The 18,667-nt window shown below is 47.1% G+C and overlaps 6 protein-coding genes across 6 annotated transcripts; 5 read left to right on the forward strand and 1 right to left on the reverse strand.

Annotated features, from left to right (window-relative positions):
• Positions 1-235: 235 nt before the first annotated feature.
• N7483_010397 (nuclear pore complex Nup192/Nup205 family protein) lies at positions 236-5,451 on the forward strand (the record flags this gene model as incomplete). Its single annotated transcript, XM_057093824.1, has 5 exons — positions 236-422; positions 501-3,315; positions 3,377-4,851; positions 4,917-5,072; positions 5,129-5,451. 5 exons carry the CDS (start codon positions 236-238, stop codon positions 5,449-5,451), a joined length of 4,956 nt encoding a protein of 1,651 aa, XP_056939795.1.
• Positions 5,452-6,084: 633 nt separating this feature from the next.
• Positions 6,085-8,974, forward strand: N7483_010398 (cullin family protein; the record flags this gene model as incomplete). The annotated part of the gene is made up of 5 exons (XM_057093825.1): positions 6,085-6,801; positions 6,862-7,939; positions 8,009-8,437; positions 8,494-8,854; positions 8,914-8,974. The coding sequence occupies 5 exons, from the start codon at positions 6,085-6,087 to the stop codon at positions 8,972-8,974; spliced, it is 2,646 nt and encodes an 881-aa protein (XP_056939796.1).
• A 2,011-nt stretch (positions 8,975-10,985) lies between these two features.
• On the reverse strand, positions 10,986-11,654 carry N7483_010399 (uncharacterized protein; the record flags this gene model as incomplete). The annotated part of the gene is made up of 2 exons (XM_057093826.1): positions 10,986-11,197; positions 11,258-11,654. The coding sequence occupies 2 exons, from the start codon at positions 11,652-11,654 to the stop codon at positions 10,986-10,988; spliced, it is 609 nt and encodes a 202-aa protein (XP_056939797.1).
• Positions 11,655-12,160: 506 nt separating this feature from the next.
• On the forward strand, positions 12,161-15,651 carry N7483_010400 (DNA-directed DNA polymerase gamma MIP1; the record flags this gene model as incomplete). Its single annotated transcript, XM_057093827.1, has 2 exons — positions 12,161-12,335; positions 12,395-15,651. The coding sequence occupies 2 exons, from the start codon at positions 12,161-12,163 to the stop codon at positions 15,649-15,651; spliced, it is 3,432 nt and encodes a 1,143-aa protein (XP_056939798.1).
• Positions 15,652-16,609: 958 nt separating this feature from the next.
• Positions 16,610-17,286, forward strand: N7483_010401 (uncharacterized protein; the record flags this gene model as incomplete). Its single annotated transcript, XM_057093828.1, has 3 exons — positions 16,610-16,660; positions 16,755-17,128; positions 17,256-17,286. The coding sequence occupies 3 exons, from the start codon at positions 16,610-16,612 to the stop codon at positions 17,284-17,286; spliced, it is 456 nt and encodes a 151-aa protein (XP_056939799.1).
• A 170-nt stretch (positions 17,287-17,456) lies between these two features.
• N7483_010402 (uncharacterized protein) lies at positions 17,457-18,585 on the forward strand (the record flags this gene model as incomplete). Its single annotated transcript, XM_057093829.1, has 5 exons — positions 17,457-17,544; positions 17,610-17,957; positions 18,117-18,223; positions 18,279-18,375; positions 18,434-18,585. 5 exons carry the CDS (start codon positions 17,457-17,459, stop codon positions 18,583-18,585), a joined length of 792 nt encoding a protein of 263 aa, XP_056939800.1.
• Between the last annotated feature and the right edge of the window lie 82 nt (positions 18,586-18,667).

Consider the following 18,667-nt stretch of genomic DNA (forward strand, 5'->3'; position numbering starts at 1 on the left):
TGACAGGAAACCTCAGCTGTAAGCAACATCAATCGCCTTTGAGGTCTTCTGTTCATGAAACTTCTTCTATTAATCGATCATCATCAACAGGTGCGCAGGTGCGCCAAGTGGAGAGTTGTTTGTGGAGTGGCAGAATAGGTCATGACCGCCCGGGATTTTTGATCGCGTTCCGCCTTTTGAAACAACAGAGCTCTTTAACAGCTTCCCTCTCCCACCTCTTTCACCTCGCACCGTCATGGCAGAGCTTCACGAAAACCTGGCGGGCCTGCGTGGCCTGTACCAGGATCTTTCTGCTGCTTCGGATTCTTCACTATCCAATGTTGAACGACTAATCGCTGAATTGGACCATCACATTAAAGACTTCCGGAAACTCCTAGACAAACCCGCGAAAAACAATACAAGCCGCCAGCAAGTTCTCTCAGGTGGGTGAAACACATATAACCTATTTATTGCAACTCTGCTCATTGAATGCTTGCTAATCAATGAGTCCAATCGCATAGGGAAAATCAAATTTGCCGATGTCACATATGAAATCAACACAGATTTCCAGCAAGGTGCTCTACAACTAGCAGATGCGCTGAACATTGACGAGCTGGAGGCGGCTGGGATGTTCCTGGCTGCGCAGGAGGATTCGCAAGTCCTGGACCGCCCACCTTTGATTGCCGCCATTATGCGCTTCCACGAACGCCGGTCCTTCCTCCTGGAGTGCCTACGCCTTATTTTCCGCATATCGGGCGACACCGAGCCACAGATTCTCGCAACTTACGCACAGAATGCTTTGGAAGAGATCCTGGAGACCAAGAGTTCTCTGCAAAACGCCTCGCTTTATTCGAGAAAGGCCTTGCAGGCAATGAATGACATTGAAAAGTGGATATTGCTGCTTGCAGACCAGGCCCAGAAAGCTTCTGTTGTTGGTCAACAAGAAGATCAAGATATCATGGAAGCGATTGAATATCAACGTCACAGCCTCCAGCAACAGCACGAATCGCTTGGTGCCGTCTTGTGTCATTTATTCAAGGGATCATTGACAAGCGTTGAAGACTTCCGTGTTCTTATTAGCCAGTTGAAGAAATTGGAGAGACTCGACGGGCTGTTGATTCACTACATTCCCCTAACTATTGCGGCCTTCAGTCGATACGGTTCTCCCGAGGGCAACCAGTCACGCCAGGAAGCTCGGAGCCTACACTCAGCCATTACCAGTGCTACAGATAGCCAAACTTGGAAATTACCGCAGTTCCATGCTGCTATTATTGCTTTGTGGCTCTCGGTCTACAGTGGATGGTATTTTGAGGATGGACCACCTTCTCCCATCCCAGGAGCATCTGATCCGGAAAAGGAAGCAAAGGACCGCACCAAGATGTTCATGACCGCTCTGGATGATGGTGCCCTTGACTTGATGCTGGCCATCTGTTCCAGGGTCAACAGTGAAGAATGGGCTGACCCGGCCCGAAGTGAACTCGTGGCACTTCTTCTCAGAGAAAGCGTCATAACATTGCCCGAACTGGATCCTTGCAGTGATTACATGAAACAATTATTGATGGAGAGCTTTGAAGTCTATGTGGAATCTTGTATTGCGAATATGCCGGATGCTGTTCGCTTGCTCAAATCGGAGGAGGACACCCAGAGGCTAGATCAAATCACGGCTCTCAGGGATGGGCTGACATCAAGTCTCCACCGTGGCTTGGTTGAGGCACGAACCCACCTTGAGTCGCTTTTGATGGTTATCTCATTCTCCTTTGAGCACCGACAGGAAGCTGCACAGGAATTCTGGGGTGACTCCGATGGCAACCTTTACGGGTTTCTTCAATGGGCATCTAAACGACAAACTGTCCCTCGTGTAAGCGCTTTCTGTGAGATGCTTTGCTCTATCTCCGAGGGCGAAGACAATGCCGCTGCTGCCCATCGGTTCCTATCGGAAGAAGACAAGTTCATGGGCTCGAAATTAAAACGTTCAACGACAATGAACTGGATGCAAATGTTTGCTGAACTAGAACTCTATGCCACCCGTATCACGGAAAAGCCTTCATCGGGTGCTACTCCGCAAGGCATGATGCGCAGCCGCAAATCAGAGCCTGTAGATATGAGCGAGCCCGAGAGTCCAGTCATGTTGACTTGTTACCTGCGTCTGATGGGACACCTATGCAAGCAAAGTGGAACCATTCGGGAGTGGATGCTACAGAATCAAACGTTCAATGTGGTCGAAAATCTTCTCAAGTTATGCAGTGGACCAATTCCGACACATCTCAGGGCTACCACCTTTGCCACGCTCTCGGCGCTGATGACTGATAAGACTATCGCCTACGGTAACGAGATGTGGATCCAAGTAGACACCTACTTATCTTGCGAGCGCTTGGCTTCTCTATGCTTTGGCAAATTCCCTCACATGCCTAGTTCCAATATGGGTGCATGGCGCCAGCAACAAGCGTTTCAGATGGTTGGCGAGAGCTTTGATCAAACCAATGCGCTAGTTGGCTTGGTAAATTCGTTGATCGAGCCACCATCTGAATCCACTGATAATCCTCTATCACTTTCCTTCCCAGAGTCATTAGGCTCAGCTTATCGCATGCCCGGCATTGAACCCTATGTCGACTTCATTCTAGGACACGCTTTGTCTCGCAAAATCCAGGAGCTAAATGACTATCAGTCCCGTCTGCTGACCTACAACTGCTTGAACTTCGTTCTCGCAAGTCTGCGAACTTTCAACGAGGACCTGGTAACCGTGCTCAGTCAACCGTCTCATGCATCTGACTCGGCTGCTACAAGCTCAGCCCTCGCCACATACCTTCGCCTTCATCCGTTTGCTCGTGTGATGGAATGGCTTTTCAACGAAGATGTCCTCAAAGCTTTGTTCGCTACTAGCCAGCAGGATATCGCACATATTGCACAGGCGTCATCCGATTCTGTGGTGGTATTGACCCTTCTTCGCAGCCTTGAAGTGATGAACATGATTATGGATCTTCAATCCACGTATTTTAACGTGGTGAAGCCATTGGTGAAGACTCACATGGGAACCATCAAAGTGAATGTTTCGAACTCGTCGCTCGCTTCTTTCGAAGATAGCGTGCTTAATAACCTGTCTTTGGTTCCTGTTCTGTGCTTGTATTGTGGTACAGGACACCAGCAACTTACCATTACTGCAATGGCGTTATTGGAAAAACTCGCAAGTTCTCGCAAGCTGAACAAAATGTCCTCCCCAGAGATTACCAAGTGGCAGTCCTCGAATAAAATCGTGGAAGTTCTCGCTAGTGAGGTGGATGTTGACAGTGTATCTCGCTCGCTTGTGTCGCAAATGCGCCCAGACGAGAGAGAACTGGAGTGGGGGGGCTCGGACAGCCGGCTATGTTATCCGAGAGAGTCTTTTGGCTCTTTTGAATAGCTGCTTGGGGATGATCACCGACCGTCCTACTGTTGCGCATCTTCTTCTTGGTTTTGGTTCTGTGGGTAATATGCTCGATGTGCCAACAAATGGCTTATTCGCGGAGCGTATGTCGCTATTTCACACCATCATTGAGTTCCTCAAGTTTTATCCTGAGCACCTCGACGGGCAATTTACATCATGGACCCTTCACATTAAACGCATTGCTTTTGAGGTCTTAAGACACTTGTGGTCTTCTAAGCTTGCAACATATTTCACGCTCGGTGAGATGCGCGCTCATGCGTTCCTAGACAGCATGTTCACCAGACAGGTCATTGTTGGTCCAAATACTCCCTGGAATGGCTTTCCAGTGACAGATGAACAATTTTGGCTCACGGATGCTACGTCGGCCTTGGCTGAATTTTTGCTTTATCGAAGCCACCTTCTCGCATACGCTGCCACTGAAATCCGTGCTGCCGCGAAGACTGGATCGCCTACTCTTCAAGACGAGATCCTGTCTACGCTGCTTGGGAACTCAACAGTGGATGGCGAAACTATCAGAATCCCGTCCGTGTTCGATTTGTTTGACTTTGCGGATTTGGACGTGGTCCGTGACTTCAGTCTGCCGGATCTGTCACTGCTTGGTCATGTTGCTTTGGATGTTTGTGCTAAGGAAGAAGACTCCATCCTGCTCTATAGTATTTCCGAGGTTGAGGAGCTTATCCAGGTTGAAAAAGCCAAGCTGATGGCCCATGGGCTGTCCCGACCTCAAGATGAAGAACAGTTCCAAAGAGAAGCTGATAGTTTGAAGTTGTTTATCCTCGCAACAAACCAGTCTCGCCAGATTCAACATAACCGTTACCTCGCTCTCAGCTCCTGGGCCGAGCTGATTACTACTATCATCAGTTGCTCGGTTATGGATGATTCTAATCGGCCTACATTCATCCTGCATGTCATTCAGCTCATCCTCCCTAAACTCGAGATTTCCATCGAGGGAGATTTACCAGAGGCAATTGAGCTTGCGCGACTTGCTGAAACGCTGATTGGCAAGCTCACATCCGACTTGTCTACGATTCACGGCTCTCGAAGTGGAGACATCATTGATGAGAAGCTACACCAGATTTTCCAAGTCTCTATGCGAGGCATCAAGGTTGCTACCGGCAATGTGTCTTTGAGGGAGACATTGTATGGAATATGCTCTCATTACATTAATCGCATCACAACATCCGATTTGACTCATGATGTTCTCCGACGGCATAGTCAGCAAGTCGTCAAATCTTCAGGGTCTGCCCTTGTGGAAATTATCTGCGATGACGCCTACAATGGCCAGGAAAGCTGTAGAGCAGCTTCTCTTCTCTTGTTGAACTGTTTGGCCGCCCTTGATTCCGCCACTGATTGTGTTCTTGCGGAGTTGATCTCACAGTCTAACTATCTCACTCTTTTCCTGGACACCATCAGGTCCTTACCCGAGGAGCTGCGGAATGCTCAAGCAGCCGGTAAGTCATGTCTTCATCCTCTAGCATTCTCATAACAATTTCTCATCAATGATATTTTCTTTTAGACGCGGCTGTTCTTCTTGCTTCCTCCGAGTCACTGTTGGCTTTGCTCCAACTGCTTTGTCAGAACAAGAAGGGAGCAATGGTCGTGCTCAAGAGCGGTCTTTTCGAGTCAGTCCGAGAGTCTCAGCTTTTCGCCGTTGACCCCGATATCGGCATTGGTTGGTTTACCCATAATTATGATTTTCGAGTTTCATAGATTTACTAACGGCAGTAGATATTGATGACCCTGATTCCTTGCGAAGGTTTTACGATCTCCTTCTGTCAGTACTCCGTGTTATCGTGACCGCTGTGTTTTCTCGTGGTATCCACAACGAGCAAATCAAGGCACAGACTCGTGCTTTTATTGGCGAGAACCGCGCATGCATGGTTGGAGTGTTCAAACGATTCGCCAAGATTGGAGGTGGCGCTTTAGCCGGTCACCAAGAAGTGCTTTGTGAACTGGTCAAGTCATTCATGGTTCTTGTAACTGCGACTGATTACCTTGACTTTGAAGAACAAGAGGTTCAACAAACCACCCGGACCACCTTATTCTCGTGATACTCTACGAGATAAAGCGACCTTTAACTGGTAGCTACTAGTGGAAGGGGTGTAGTATGAATGCAAGGGAACGACATGTAAATTATGTGGAGTAAGCTGCTTTTCAAAGCTCGGCGGTTGGAATCGAGCTAGTTTTGATGGGTCATTTCAATTTTCGAATGAATTAGGAATGAATTTTCGTGATGATCTATTTGAGTACTATCACTTTCATATTAGTATCAACGGTAGTAATATATATGTGCTGGGTATTCTTCAAGTTTCTCCAGGGCTGTAAATAGTAGTAGTAGCTAGAACTTCAGCTTAACTTGGTGATCACCCCTTCTACGGATCACTGGTAGTGCGTGCTACTAGTAGTACTCAGATGATACATTCAGAACTATCTTGAAGATCTTTGAATTTCCAGTCCTCATCTACTTCCAAGGTTCAAACTTCCAAGTAACGAGTGCGTGGAAAATGATCTTCTAGCTCCGAATCTTATCGCCGAGTTCACTTCGCAGGAAGAAGACGTCAATTCCCCTCTCAAATATCCGAACCCGCGTCTCTCCGCCCACGGCAATGGTTGATCTCCATCTAGTATCGTCATTCCTCCCTTGCTAAACAGCTCCCCCACAAGAATCGGTCTAAACCGGGTAGATGCAGCACACGGGCGACCACGACCAGAGGAGCGGTAAGCGCAAGTCGATCGGCAAGAGGAAGCTTCCTGATCAAGGAGAGACATCGCATCCACCGTCGCAAAGGACCCTCTCTGAGCTTTTATCAAAGAATAAACACGCATACGAATCCCTGCCCTCATCTTCCTCCCCGGTCTCAAAGCGATCTCGTCTCTCCATCTCCCCCTCCCGCCGGTCGCCAGCTCAAACCGTCTCACCCAATAAGATGTATAACTTCTCCGGATCCCCGCCCAAGAACGGCAACGCTTTTGTTCGAGCTCTTCCTGGACAGAGTACTGCCTCGGCCAAAGGTCAACCATTGAACCTGAATAACTCTCGTCAAAATAATTTCGGCCCCAATGTCAGTGCCAAGAAGCTTGTCGTTAAGAACCTCCGCACTGCTCCTCGTGGGAATAATGAGCCGTATTTCGACAGGATATGGCAGCAGCTTGATAAGGCCTTGACGGAGATTTTTGACGGACAGAAGCCCAGTACCTCACTCGAGGAACTCTATAAGGGCGCGGAGAACATATGTCGGCAGGGTCGTGCGACTCTTCTGGCGAAGAATATCCAAGACAGATGCAAGGAATACGTTTCGGATAAGCTACGCAACAATCTGGTGACGAGAGCTGGAGGTGGGAATGATGTCGATACATTACGCGCAGTGAATGAGGCATGGTCCTCCTGGTATTCAAGACTTGTATGTTGTTATTGACAAGAACTATGCTGGGACCAGTGCACAAGCTAATCTCCTCAATAGATTCTGATCCGCTGGGTCTTCTATTACCTTGACCAGTCATTCCTCCTCCATTCAAAGGACTTACCAATGATCCACGAAATGGGACTCGCCCAATTTCGTTCTTATGTCTTCGCCGACACAATCCTGAAGCCCAAGATCTTACAGGGTGCCTGTGACCTTATCTCGGTGGATCGAGGCGCAGAGACTAAGGTCATACAAGATACTAGTCTACTTCGATCTTCCATTGATCTTTTCCACAACCTAGATGTCTACAATAGCGATTTCGAGCCGTTGTTCATCGCTAGTACCAAGACATTTGTCAGCAGGTGGGCAGCTGCAGAATCGGAGAAACCACTGGCTTCATATGTTGAGAACAGTGACCAATTGATCGATCGTGAGGTAACACGTTGTGGGTTGTACTCTCTTAATCGCAGCACCAAACAGAAGTTGTCTGAACTTTTGGATGAGATCCTCCTCGCAGAGCATGAGGACCTTCTTCTCAGAGAGAATGAAGTGATAGGCTTGATGCGATCAGACAACAACGTTGCACTGAAAAAGCTTTATGGTCTACTCAGTCGACGGAATCTCGGTATCAAGCTCAAACCAGCGTTTAGTAGCTTCATCAAAGAGGAAGGTTCCGGCATTGTATTCGATGAACAGCATGAAGCAGACATGGTCAACCGCTTACTCCGATTCAAAAAGCAACTTGATACCACACTGTCTGACGCCTTTGATGGGGACAATGACCTAGGCAACACCCTCCGTGACGCCTTTGGCCATTTCATGAACTTGGGCAAGAAGTCAGAATCTACGGGTGGCACTGACAACCCTAAGACTGGCGAGATGATTGCAAAATATGTCGATCGGTTGCTGAAAGGTGGCTTGAAGGTAGTTACACCTGGTCAATCGGATGCGCCACTGGATGACTCTTTCTCTGAAATGCGACGGCAACTTGATCAAGTGCTAGATCTGTTCCGGTTTGTCCAAGGAAAGGCTGTTTTCGAGGCTTTCTACAAGAATGACCTTGCGCGCCGTTTGTTGATGAACCGGAGTGCCAGTGATGAGGCTGAGAAGGAAATGCTCGTTCTGCTGAAGAAAGGTATGGAGCCACAAATACTAACAAATCCCAAGCCTGATCCTTCCCTGTTATGCTAACGTGATGTTACAGAATGTGGTTCAAGCTTTACTCACAATCTTGAGTCGATGTTCAACGATATGGATGTTGCGCGAGATGAGATGGCTGCTTATAATTCGATGCAAAAGCAGCTTGATCGTAGTAAGCGTTCGCCCATGGATCTGAATGTCAGCGTTCTTTCAGCTGCCTCTTGGCCATCATATCAGGATGTCCCGGTACAAGTCCCGCCAAACATCCTGGGCGTGCTTCGCAACTTTGAGACATTTTACAACAGCAAACACACCGGTCGCAAGTTAACTTGGAAGCACCAACTGGCGCACTGTCAATTACGAGCTCGTTTTCCCAAGGGTGACAAGGAACTAGTTGTCAGCTCCTTCCAAGCAATTGTGCTTCTTCTCTTCAACGATGTCGCAGAGGGCGATAGTTTGGCATATTCGGATATCCAGGAGCAAACAGGGCTCTGTAAGTTGCCACATCCTCCCTGGTCAGTAGTAGTGGAGCTAACATGTAGGTTCCAGCGGATCCGGAGTTGAAACGAACTCTCCAATCATTAGCATGCGCCAAGTATCGGGTGCTGGCTAAGAATCCCAAGGGGAAGGAAGTTGAGCCAACTGACCAGTTCACATACAATCCCAATTTCACTGATCCGAAGATGCGGATCAAGATTAATCAGATTCAGCTCAAGGAGACCAAGGAGGAGAACAAGTCCACGCATGAGCGTGTGGCTGCGGACCGGAATTACGAAACCCAGGCCGCCATTGTGCGGATCATGAAGAGCCGAAAGACTATTAAGCACTCTGAGTTGATTGTCGAGGTTATCGAGGCGACTCGCAACCGCGGCACACTGCAACCTGCGGATATCAAGGTTAGCATTGAGAAGTAAGTCTACAGTACTCCGAGGCCCCCTATTGATACATTGACTGACTTCGTTTCTGCAGGTTGATTGAGAGGGACTACATGGAACGTGGCGAGGGCAAAATCTACAAGTACGTGGCATAATGGTATGGGATAGCTCCCATTAATGAGGCCTTTTTGGCAATTTCATGTTTTTCACGTATGAAGGATGTCTCTCGGCGCAGTCTTTCACTGTGTAAAAGGCCCACAACTCATCTATGTAGAAGAGGATTAAGAATGATATCAATTGATTGTCTTTTATTTGATGCTTCTGGGGGCTACCTCCGATATCTAGTCTAAAATGGGTCTTTTACTCTCGTCTCCTGGTAGTATTGTTCACACACTCTGTTTTCTGGTAAGGGAAATTTGTTTAGATCGGCTTCATGCTAGGTTGTTTTCTCTTGTGTATACCTTGCCAGCCTCACTGGAAAACCTACTACGGCTTTATGGGAAAGGAGAATAGGGTGATCCGACATTAAAACTGGGAGTTCATGAGCCCGACGCAAAAGATATCAGGTGTGGTTTCATTGTTTGCCCAAGATCAATCTCTCACCTCGCCTGTCTTCGCCTACGTTTCCTGTTTGGGACTGCGTGATCTTGCGACATGTTTGATCCTGGGGCCTGCGTGATCTTGAGAGCTGTTTGATCTTGCTGCCTACCACAGGGTATAAATTCATGGGATCTCTCATCATTTCAAATCTTCTTCCTTTTTTTCCCCAACCCACTTCCACTCCTCATGTTCATCCATCCTTCCACCTTTCCATCCATCCATCCATCTATCAACACACTCAACCAATCATCCAGGTGAGCCTTCCGTGCCCATGGTCTCGTCCTGGAATTTCTGTATTTTATTGCTCTACTGAGCCCCGCCCGCGGTGCCAGTAGCAACCCTTGCTAAGAGGAGACTCGCGGTCTTCTCAAGACCTTAGATTGCATTCCACATCCCAACTTTGATACAGACGCTTGCAGGCACCAACCCACAGGAATCAATCTTCCAGGTGAGCCTTACCGTGCCCATGGTCTCGTCCTGGGATTTGTATTTTTATTGCTCTACGGAGTCCTGCCCACGGTGCCACTAGCAACACCCTTGCTAAGAGGAGATTCGTTTGGTCTTCTCAAGACCTTAGGTCCCGTTCCAAACATACTCTCTTGACATGTTACCTTCGAGATGGTCAAGACATCAATCCTAGAGGTGAGCCTTCCGTGCCCATGGTCTCGTCCTGGGATTTTTTTGTACTTTTATTACTCTACGGAGTCTACTCTACGGAGTGCCACCCACGGTGCCACTAGCAACACCTTGCTAAGAGGAGACGCTCTCGGTCTTCTCAAGACCATTTAGGTTCCAAAATACCGTCTGTCGCCAATGCCGAGAACAATGAAGGGCTTTTACCCTGTCATTTCACGAGCAAAAGAAGTTGTGGAATATGCGGATGAGGATAATCCATTTCCAAGGTTTTTTTTTTCGACCAGCCCCAAGACGATCCAGCATGATTCATACCTACACACAGTTAACATATACACAGTTACAAAGAATAAGAGGGGAGACAACCAGACACTGACAGACTCGGAGGAAGGTAAAGGCATGGCTTTGCCGGTTTAGCTACTACTAGTCACAATAGTACACCATGATACACATGTTCATATATCTAAATCAAACTCCTCGTAAAGAGTGATCATCATGATAAAATTTGAATGTTCTTCTCGCTGTTGAAATCCGAGGGGGACCCATCTAGTCTGAATCGCAGGTTTGACCAGTACTTCCCGAGATCTTACACGTCCTGTCGACTCCGAAGCATCCGTTTAGAGTCAAAGTCCGCTCGGTGCGCTATTCCGCAAGTTATTAGCGCTGATTCCCGAGGTCCTCATTAGTAAGTGTCCAAGTTGGGTGATTTCCTTGGAAGCTATGGGTAGTTCAGTGATGTTTCGAGTGTAAAATTCTAAGAAAACACAGGTCATAAGATGAACTAAGCGTTGTTTGAGTTGTTCATTTCAGTCATAAGAAGTAGTTGCTAAAACCAGTGACAACCTTTTCCACATGCGAAAAACGCCAGCGTCTTAAAATGCTCCCAGGGAAGAAATGCTCCGTATAAAAAAGAAAAATAAGATGAAGCACATATCAGGCTTCAGCTGGTGGAAGCAAGCTGCGTTTTCTCGTCATCAATTTGAGTTTGAGGGGTATTAAGCTCCGACGAGGGCCGGCCGCATCGTTCCTGGTCAAGGCTTTTCGACACACAGGACAAGTACCTCGCACTTGTTTAGTGGAATCCAGTCTTTGCTCGTCGGCACGATTTAAGCATTCTATAATGCAGTTGTGACAGAATAAATGACCTGTGCGTGAGGGTGGTCAGTCAAAGCATCAGGGAGCAGGTTTAAGCAATTGAAACATACCGCACGCCGTACTTGTGGCATTCTCGGGTGTATCCATACACACAGGACATTTGTAAGCGCCGAGTAATGAATCGCTTGTGTCATCCTTTGGTTGCTGCGCTTTGATTGCATCCTCCCGTTGCTTCGCAAGTGTCTTGGCCAATGGCGAAATTTGTTCCGGTTCGGTCAAGTCGATAGATTCGATTTGGTCGTCCTCAAAGTCGGGAGGTAAAACATAACCGTATGGATGTTCTTCACTACGCGGGCGCTTGACTCCGCGGGGAGGTGTTGGTGGCAATGGACGGGGATTGACATGGAGGGTATTGGGAGAAGAGGAGAGTAGGATCGAGTTCGACGGAGCAGAGTACTGATGGGCTGGCCCGGAGGCCAAATCAATGATAGAGATCCTGCGACTCATTGTAGGGAGCGCAAGGAGGTACGACAGGGCAACAATATAGTAGTGTGGCGCAAGTCAAGATGTTGAAAGGTGGAGATGGGGTAAATGGCCTTTGTCAAAAAGAAGGTGGGTGATTTGAGTGGAACCTGGATTTTGAGAATCTGAGCAATCAATGAACAACGAAATGAAAATATAAAGTGGTATACAAGAAAGTATAAATTAGAGAAAAAACAGCCTTGCAAATATATAGAAGATGGTTGATAATACAAGAAGTAGTTTAATTAATTAATGATGGTTATCTTAACAATCGATAAGAAAGCGGTGACGCGCCGGCAAGACGGTTAATCCGAGATCCGGATATGACGCTCAGACACTTGATATCGCGATAGGAAAGTGATAATGGGAAATTAGAAAAGCAAGGATCTTTGCGCCTATACAATCCGAGTCAAGCGCAACCAGAGGTTGCAGTCTCATTGATGAGACAATGACCTGAGCCTCCTTTCAACGCCAATTTAATCCAACAGACTATGTTATCCTGGAATTCTTCCTGTGCGCCTTATTCCAGGGGGCTTGTGAGGTCTTCGCGCTTGAAGTTGCGCCCGGTGCCGATTCATCAGGGACTATGGCAGATTCCGAGGAGTGGCTGGCAATGTCGCAAAAACCATACTCGTGTCGATGGAGAACCCCGGCGATCACTCAGAGGTATGCGATTAGCCACTAGCCATGAGCTGCACAACCCCACTGACATCCGATCTTCACAGTTCCTGCATCTCCTAGGTTCAACGAGATTGGCGTTCAGCAACTGAGTGACCATGTACACCTCCAAGTTTTCCCAATCCAAGGTCGCATCCCAGATCCAGAACTTGTCGCATTATCCAAAGACCATTTAGCCAGACATGACCTCCTGGGAAAGTCCCAGTCAGGAGGCGATCCAATCGCATTCGACCTACCACCTCTGCAAGGACAAACACTCGACGAGCACTTCTATAAATTGGGAATGGATGCATCGGAACCCTACTTGACCTTCGCCAAACACTATGCAGCCGTGAATTGCCCCCCAAAGCCTCGCAAATGGGTTAAGCGCAGTGGGTGGACAAAATACAACTCGGATGGATCTTCCGAGCCTGTGGATGCACCTGAGGAAGATATGCTTACCTTTGACACGGAGGTTATGTACAAAGACAATCCGTTTGCTGTGATGGCTTGTGCTGTGAGCCCGACTACCTGGTATGCCTGGATATCGCCGTGGCTACTTGGAGAAACAGAGGAGAAAATTCATTTGATACCTCTGGGTGACCCATCCAGCCCTCGTATCGTGGTTGGTCACAACATTGGTTATGACCGCGCGCGAGTTTTGGAGGAGTATGATATGCGCCAGACTCAAAACTTCTATGTGGACACAATGTCCCTTCATGTTGCTGTGAACGGAATGTGCTCACAGCAAAGACCAACATGGATGCGCCATAAAAAGAATAAGGATCTTCGTGACAAGATTGCTAGCGAGCACAATTCGGCTGAACTAGCATCGCTACTCGAAAATAATATGCTGAGAGAAGAGGAAGAAGAACTGTGGGTGGGACGAAGCTCAGTGAATTCCTTGAGAGATGTGGCAAAATTCCATTGCGATGTAACTATCGACAAGGCGCAGAGAGATTTCTTCGGCGAGCTTGATCGAGAAACTTTGTTGACAAAACTGGAAGAACTGTTAGACTACTGCGCTGCTGATGTAGCCATCACACACCGTGTCTATCGCAAGGTATTCCCCAATTTCTTGGAGACATGTCCTCACCCTGTGAGCTTCGGTGCTTTACGACATCTCTCTTCAGTTATTCTTCCTGTCAATGAAACTTGGCAAGAGTATATCACTCGAGCTGAAGAAACCTATCACAAACGCCTCGAAGATGTTCAACGGAAATTGATTGAATTATGCAATCATGCACTGGACGTCAAGGAAAAACCAGATGTATACACAACGGATCCTTGGTTACAGCAGCTGGATTGGTCTGGCCAGGAGATCAAGATGGTGAAAGGTAGAAAGAAGGGCGATCCGCCACGTCCAGCAGCACGGCAGAAGAAACCGGGCATGCCTAAGTGGTACAAAGATCTTTTCCCATCAAGTAATGCAGAGATCAACTTGACTGTCCGAACTCGAATTGCACCTATTCTGCTCAAGCTGTCTTGGGATGGTTACCCGCTTGTTTGGTCTGATAAGCATGGGTGGACATTCCGAGTCCCTCGAGAAGAGGTGAAGAAATACGATAATCAGCCCGTTGTTGTTTGTGATATGACCGAGGAGAAAATTGTTCAGTTACGCGACGACAAGAAGAATACATACTTCAAAGTTCCGCATAAGGATGGTCCTCAAGCCAGGTGCACAAATCCGTTGGGTAAAGGCTATCTGCAATACTTTGAGCGAGGCATTTTATCGTCTCAGTATGAGCTTGCCAAAGAAGCTTTGGATATGAATGCTTCTTGCTCCTATTGGATTAGTGCTCGTGACAGGATCATGAGCCAAATGGTGGTCTACCAGGACCAAGTTCAATCCCACGGCATGCAAGACAAGAGTGACGGTCGAGTCGGATTTATTCTACCTCAAATCATTCCGATGGGCACTATCACCCGGCGTGCCGTGGAGAATACTTGGCTCACCGCGAGTAATGCGAAGGGAAATCGTGTTGGATCAGAGCTCAAGGCTATGATCAAGGCACCTCCGGGTTATTCGTTTGTTGGTGCTGATGTTGATTCACAAGAACTCTGGATTGCCAGTCTTGTTGGAGACGCGTCCTTCCAGATACACGGAGGAAACGCCATTGGTTTTATGACACTGGAGGGATCCAAAGCACAAGGGACCGATCTGCACTCTCGCAGTGCTCAGATTCTGGGAATCTCTCGTAATGATGCTAAGGTTTTCAACTATGGGCGCATTTACGGAGCTGGTCTCAAGTTTGCGGCCACCCTTCTCCGGCAGTTCAATCCATCTTTGACCGAACGTCAAACACAGGAAACAGCAGCAAATCTTTACAAGGAGACCAAAGGCGTGCGAACCTCCCGTCGTATTCTCAGCGAAACCCCGTTCTGGCGAGGCGGCACTGAATCATTTGTGTTCAATAAGCTCGAGGAATTTGCCGACCAAGAGAGGCCACGAACCCCTGCTCTTGGTGCTGGAATCACCGAAGCCCTCATGCGCCGATTCATCAACAAAGGTAGCTTTATGACATCTCGAATCAACTGGGCCATTCAGTCATCTGGAGTTGATTATCTTCATCTGCTCATCATCGGCATGGACTATCTGATAAGGCGATTCAATATTCAAGCTCGCTTGGCAATCACAGTCCACGATGAAATCCGTTACATGGTGAAAGACGAAGATAGGTACCGTGCAGCCATGGCATTGCAAATCACCAATCTGTGGACGCGTGCCATCTTCTCTCAACAAGTGGGCATTGATGACCTTCCCCAATCTTGTGCCTATTTCTCTGCTGTTGATGTCGACCACGTGCTTCGCAAAGAAGTTGATATGGATTGCATCACACCATCACACCCACACAAAATCCCTCACGGCGAAACTTTGGACATTGCTCAGTTATTGGAAAAGGACGAGCAGGCTTTCTTGGACCTTACTATTACACCAACCTCCCCCCCTCGTCCAGAGAACTATGTCTACGAGCCACGCGAGTCTGTCATGTCAGCCCTGCAAGCATCTAACGATGTGGATTTCATTAAAGCCCAGATCACCAAGGATGATAAAGAGCTCCGTGACATCATTAAAGAGAAGACCCGCGTAACAACCACCGCGAAACCCGCCGTTTCAAGATCTCCCGCAAAAGCTCGCGGCAAAACGAACAGCTGGCCTTCAGCGGAGCCTCAGCGTGCTGTTCTCATGGACATGGAGTCTGGCTTATATCCAGACTTCCGAAGTCCCCCTCGCACTACTCCTACCTCTACCCATGGAGGCAAGTCGTCTCAAGTGGGCTTTGATCGCCCTACTTGGAAACCCAGACCCTTTGCTCGAGCTTAAGCCTATTGTAGCACTATATTTCCCTTTCTTTTCCCTTCCTTCCCTTCTCTTTTTTCACCTTGTTTTCTTACAATAATCTTCTCTGTATCTACTTGTCTCTTTATCTTGTTCGATTACTCGGTCGGATGTATGGCTTATGCGGTGTGAACTGGAAACAGCATTGGGACGGCGTTGAAGTGAACCAAGTGGTCAACTGATGTGATGACATTGTACAAATTCAAATATAAATATTCAAATAATTCAAAACTTCTGTCCCTTATTCATTCATGATTTCGAGCAGATCTTGCCAGTGCCCAGGTGCAAACTCGAGATTTGTGGGGGAAATCGGGGGATCACCGGGGATATTTGCCTCCTTAAGCACAACAGGGAAATATCCCCGTCATTCGTGCGGGGTATCAATCTGCACATATGCAATTAAGGCGATAGTTTCCCTATTAACTTTTCCAATCTAGAAAAAGAAATGTTCAACTTCTAGTAGTATCCCAATACTAGAGATTTGAGACGAAACCAACTTGAAATCGAAGCTCTTGGGACCGGAACTTGAAGGATACATATGCCGTTCAACAGTGCGGCCCCATGGTAAGACCTAGTACTACCTCTACTATACCTCTGTTTTTCCACCTTCAAACGTTGGAGTTCATCAAGTTAATTTGAGAGCTTGAATTGACTGATCATATATTTATACTGAATTTCTAGCCATGCATGTCGGAGTGAGTATGGAAATCTGATCTAAAACTTCCAAGGTTGAAAGTTCAAATTAGATCAGACCAATTAACATCCTACAGAGCGTCATTTGAAATGTAACTTGCCCATACTCTCGGTTCAAGTTGGACCGATTTCAAACAAAAACTGACAATATTAGGTGACGGGGCAAAGCCAATCTGTGGAAGATGTCATCGAATAAAAAAGGAATGCGAATTCCCAGGTCTCGTTATCAGAAATGGAGCAGACGGCCAAAATGGATGCAAATTTGCAGATGATCAACCATGGCTTCAAATATCAACACTCAGTTAGTCATTAGTCAAACACCATGGTCATCCAGATCCGTCAGATGAAGCTAACAAGTGCTATTCATCATTGCCTTGATAACTTCAGAATTTCAGTTCGTCGATGAAACAGTGGGCCTTGCACATTATTATGGCCACATTGAGTTACAGTTCACATCTAGCAGTCCTCAAGATGAAACCTCAAGGGTTCAATATGGCTCCTTGACTCCACCTTATAGCGATGGGCTACTTGACTCCCTAGCAGATGGTCATGAAAGGTTTAATTTCACATTTCACGCGAGTCCACCTTCACAGGCGCCTTACTTGGCTCCAGCCTTCCATCCAAATACAAATTATCCGGATCGCAAATCTACAGGATTGCTCAGCTTTGACACTTTGACTCAAGAGCATCTTTCAGAGACTCCAGCCTTTTTGTCTGCAGATTCGTCTATTTCAGATCAACAAGAGGTCAAAGAGGCATATCTTATGAGGTATTTCGTAGAAGAACTTGCTCAGTGGGTGAGTTGGTTAGGCTCTACAGGCCACAGCAGTCTATTCTTTTTTACCTGATCCAAGCCTTGCTGACACCAATTTTTCAGTTTGATACTTGTGATTTAGAACGTCACTTTGCTACGGTGGCTCCTTATAGAGCCTCCCATTGCCCAGCTCTTCTTTATGCCATATATTCAGCCTCAGCAAGGCACATCAGTCGACGAAAAAAATCTCGACATGAAGAGCAGAATGCCAATGCAGAATACAAGGCCATATATTGGACCTGAGACTGCACTGGAGTATCAAAGTCTATGTATCTCACAACTGATGGCGTTGTTGGGCGACACAAATGAAGTCCAAGACGAAAATTTGCTGGCAGCTTCAGTTATCCTTCGATTTTATGAAGAGTTAGATGGTGAGTTGTATCATTATGACTTAGTCCTGGAATCTCGTTTCTGTTACTAATCTTACTTTCCAAAGTGCCACTGGTTGGAGTTGACGATGAGACATACCTTAAAGGAACTCTCTTCTTCCTAGCCGCTCAAGCCAAAGAGGCAGTGAAAGAGCGCGGTCTTCGCAACGCTGCCTTCTGGGTTGGAATACGCCAAAAGGTACATACTGCATTGATTACCCAGCTACCTATCAAGCTTGATTTTAGCTGTCTCACTGGATCGATTTATAAGACAGTGGAATCTACGGATGACTCTACATGGGCCAACCGTATTGTTCTCCATTGTGCTGAGATTCTTTCGTTTTGCTATGGAGATGAAGACCATAGCCTACATCATTACATTGAGCTTCTCGAGTTCAGTGAAGATTGGTATCGTTGTAAGCCACCAAGCTTCAGTCCCATCTACCACCAAGCTCCGGATTCCTCCAAGCAAGAAGTATTCCCGCAAATATGGTTTATGGGTGATTGCCATGGTAATAAAGCTCCTACTAAAGCATTCATTGACTATGATTCTAATGCCTGATAATTGAGCCTAGTGATTGCGATCCAACATTGGCACCTTGCCCGGATTCTCCTAGCAGCATTTGATCCAAGAGTTCCCCGCATGGGACCCAATCAAAAGAAAGCAGCTGCTACGATAGAGGTACCTCATACTGGAATGGTCACAATAAATTTGACAACTTCTAAACAAATTCCAGGCTGAAATAAAACATCATGTCTTCAATTTATGTGGCATCGGATTCTCGAACAAAACAGCACCAGGGCCGATCACGGCATGCATGGGTGTCTCAATGTGTAAGAATGCAGCCTCCTCATTGCAAAAAGTATTGAAATCACTGATATGAATAAATAGGCGGAGATAGAGTCACAGATAGATTTGAGCAGGCAGCTTTACTTGATGTATTGATCAAAACGGAGGAACTTCAGGCGTTGTCCACTCAAAAGGCACAGTACCAACTTCGGGAGGCGTGGAACTATCAGGAGACGGCGCATCCTCATCAATAGGTGCGGGGACCTATATCGGCCATTTAGCCAAACTATATGGCTAGTAAACAACGAAAAAGAAGTATGTACATGTCGGTTCCAC

This window comes from Penicillium malachiteum, assembly GCF_028827825.1.
Source record: "Penicillium malachiteum strain IBT 17515 chromosome Unknown utg000005l:1.0-9002435.0:326005.0-9005861.0, whole genome shotgun sequence".
In the NCBI taxonomy this organism is placed as follows: Eukaryota; Fungi; Ascomycota; class Eurotiomycetes; order Eurotiales; family Aspergillaceae; genus Penicillium; species Penicillium malachiteum.